The 2,686-nt window shown below is 33.3% G+C and overlaps 1 protein-coding gene across 1 annotated transcript; it reads right to left on the bottom strand.

Moving 5' to 3' along the window:
* Positions 1 to 524: 524 nt before the first annotated feature.
* LOC142169747 (uncharacterized) lies at positions 525 to 953 on the bottom strand. Its single transcript, XM_075231653.1, has one exon. It carries the CDS (start codon positions 951 to 953, stop codon positions 525 to 527), a length of 429 nt encoding a protein of 142 aa, XP_075087754.1.
* Between the last annotated feature and the right edge of the window lie 1,733 nt (positions 954 to 2,686).

Below are 2,686 nucleotides of genomic sequence, written 5' to 3'. Positions count from 1 at the left end.
CTTGTTCTCCCTTAGTAGAAAAAACTGCATTACTCCTTGTATTTCCTTGAAACCTCTTGAGTTTAGTAAACTTGAAGTCAGCTGGAAGTCCTATTATCCTGTTGCATTTGTCCACTGAATGCCCTACTTTCTTATAGTGAGAACACACTAGATTGTTCTTCTTTCCCTCGAGTTCATAGTTTCCACTTTTTCTGACCCAAAATGTTTTGATTTGCAGCTAAGAAAGAGGAAGAATCCCCAGGGACTTATGAGCTTACAAAGAATTCTCTTTCCTTTTCATCCCGCATCAATAGTGAGTATGCATGATTAACAGTTGGCAAAGGTGTTATCATAAGTATGCTACTCTTGACAACAGCATATGTATCATTTAAACCCATGAGAAATTGAATAAGTCTCTCATCTTGAAGTGACTTGTTCATTTTTGCCTTCCCACCACAGTGCGCATGAACATGAACATTTGTGTTGAGAGCATCAAGCTCATCTCACAACCCTTTTATCTTTGTGAAGTAACCTGCTATGTCGTTTTACCCCTGCACTAAATCATTAAGCTTTTTTTGCAGGTGGTATCCATTTGATTGCCCAAATTTGTCTTCAAACTCTTTCCATAGATCTCTTGCTATTTTGGCATAAATAACACTGCTTGCTATTTCCTTGGACAGTGAGTTGAGGAGCCATGATATCACCATATCATTACATCTGCTCCACAACTTTAAGTCAGGAGATCCATGTACTGGTTCACTGTGGGTTCCATCAATAAATCCCACTTTGTTCTTTACTGAGAGTGCAATCAAAATAAATTTTCTCCAGCCCCCATATCCATTTCCATCAAAGCATGAGTTCACCAGATTCATGCCTGGTGAATCTGAAGTATGAAGAAAATAAGGGTGGTTGTGGTTAGGGACAGTGTTAGTGTTTGTGGTGTTTGTAGAGGAGACATCTGAAGTTGATCCCATTTGAAAATTTGAGGTTCTGGGAGATTAAGAACAATAATATGAAGAAAGGAATCGACTGATGTGAGCAAGATCTTTTAGAGCTGCTCTGATACCATGTAGAAAAATACTAGGAAAAAAAAGAAAAAGGACCTGGATTCAACTGTATCAGTGCAGTTTCTCTCTGTGTGTGTATATATATATATATATATATATATATATATATATATATATATATATATATATATATATATATATATATATATATACATACATACATACATACATACATACATACATATATAAAAACTAATACATGTGTCTCCTATTTAATTGGTCCTATACTAGCTTTTATATACCCAGCTAATATTTTACATCTCATGTACTATTTTATGTACAATACCAAATTTATCTGTTAGCTATTGTATCCCAGCTGGACGGGTGTGATTGAATCCATCAGGTTCCAATATGATGGTCTTGATTTGTCCACGCGGCTTGCTCTTTGAATCCCATAAGTTGATCGGACAACGCTTGTTTAATCCATCATAAATTGATCTAACGGTCCAAGTTGCTCCACACATCCTAGAATTAGATTGATCATAAGATTGTACTTTCCCAATTGTCTGAACATAGTTACAATCCAGAACTTTCTCTTCTTTCGTCTCTTTTCCTCTCGTCTGTTGTTCTCCCAAATTCAACACTTTATGTATCGATTTTTCAATTCTAGCATGGCAAATAATGGTTACATGTGTAAGTATTCCCTCCGTACTAATTTATGTGGTATCATCTAATCAGGATATAAAATCTAAAACGAAAGTATTTTTTTTATAAATTTGACTTAAAATAAGTCATAGATATTTATGTGACTATAAAGAATCTCATTAAAGATAAAATATAAAATTTAAAGTTAAATTATTTGTAAATATAAAAAGATTGACTTTTTCTTAAGACACACTAAAATAATATACCACGGGGATAGAAATTAGAAGTTATCGATTCTTCCACCCAAAAAGAGTTTGACAAAAAACGAATTCAATCATTCTGAATGCTTATCTAACTTTAGTCTTAACTAACCCTACTCATTAGTTGTAGTCAAAATTGTGTTACTATCAGTCAATCAGTCATAATTAATAAGTACAAAGCAAATCATTTCTCTCAGGACTTTAAATTACTAAACTCTTTTGCCCCACTTTTTAACTTCAACAACTAGCTATCAAGATAATGGCGTATTGGTACGTCTTATGCTCAACTCACTATGTCCAGAATTCTTGACTAAGAGAGATAGGTATAAAATTTTCGGATTAATTTTACCATTAAACTGGTTACTAGATTCATATAGCTAAATCCGACTGGTTAAGAATTGAGGCGTAGATAATGAAATGATTGATCGATAGTCCACCCAAAAAGTAATTTCTGCCTAGTGTCACTGTGTTTGTAATTTCCACAATCTCATCAAATTAAATAGAGAATCTTACAGAAAAGTTCAAATAAGTCTAAACTTACCAATATCTAGACTTTAATCACAAGCTTATCAAAACTAGCCAACCGCATATAAATATTAAAAATCCAAAAGAAAATAAGGATTCTTTCTCTTCAAGAATTACACGCAAAGATCTCTTTTCATATTTTTAAACATGATTAGCAACATTAGATGCAATACGGAAAGAAAATTTCATAGATGAGGCAGCAAACAAGGTGATGAAACACAAAGAAAAAAATATACAAGATTCCAAAAACCTAAGCCAAAAGGGACTTTT

This window comes from Nicotiana tabacum, chromosome 15 (assembly GCF_000715075.1).
Source record: "Nicotiana tabacum cultivar K326 chromosome 15, ASM71507v2, whole genome shotgun sequence".
Taxonomy (NCBI): Eukaryota; Viridiplantae; Streptophyta; class Magnoliopsida; order Solanales; family Solanaceae; genus Nicotiana; species Nicotiana tabacum.
The sequence above is the reverse complement of the archived record's forward strand: the minus strand, read 5'-3'. Positions and strand labels throughout refer to the sequence as shown.

Bases quoted from the DNA above. Each gene is read 5' to 3' on its own strand.
- LOC142169747 (XM_075231653.1), bottom strand. From the start codon at position 953: ATGGGATCAACTTCAGATGTCTCCTCTACAAACACCACAAACACTAAC.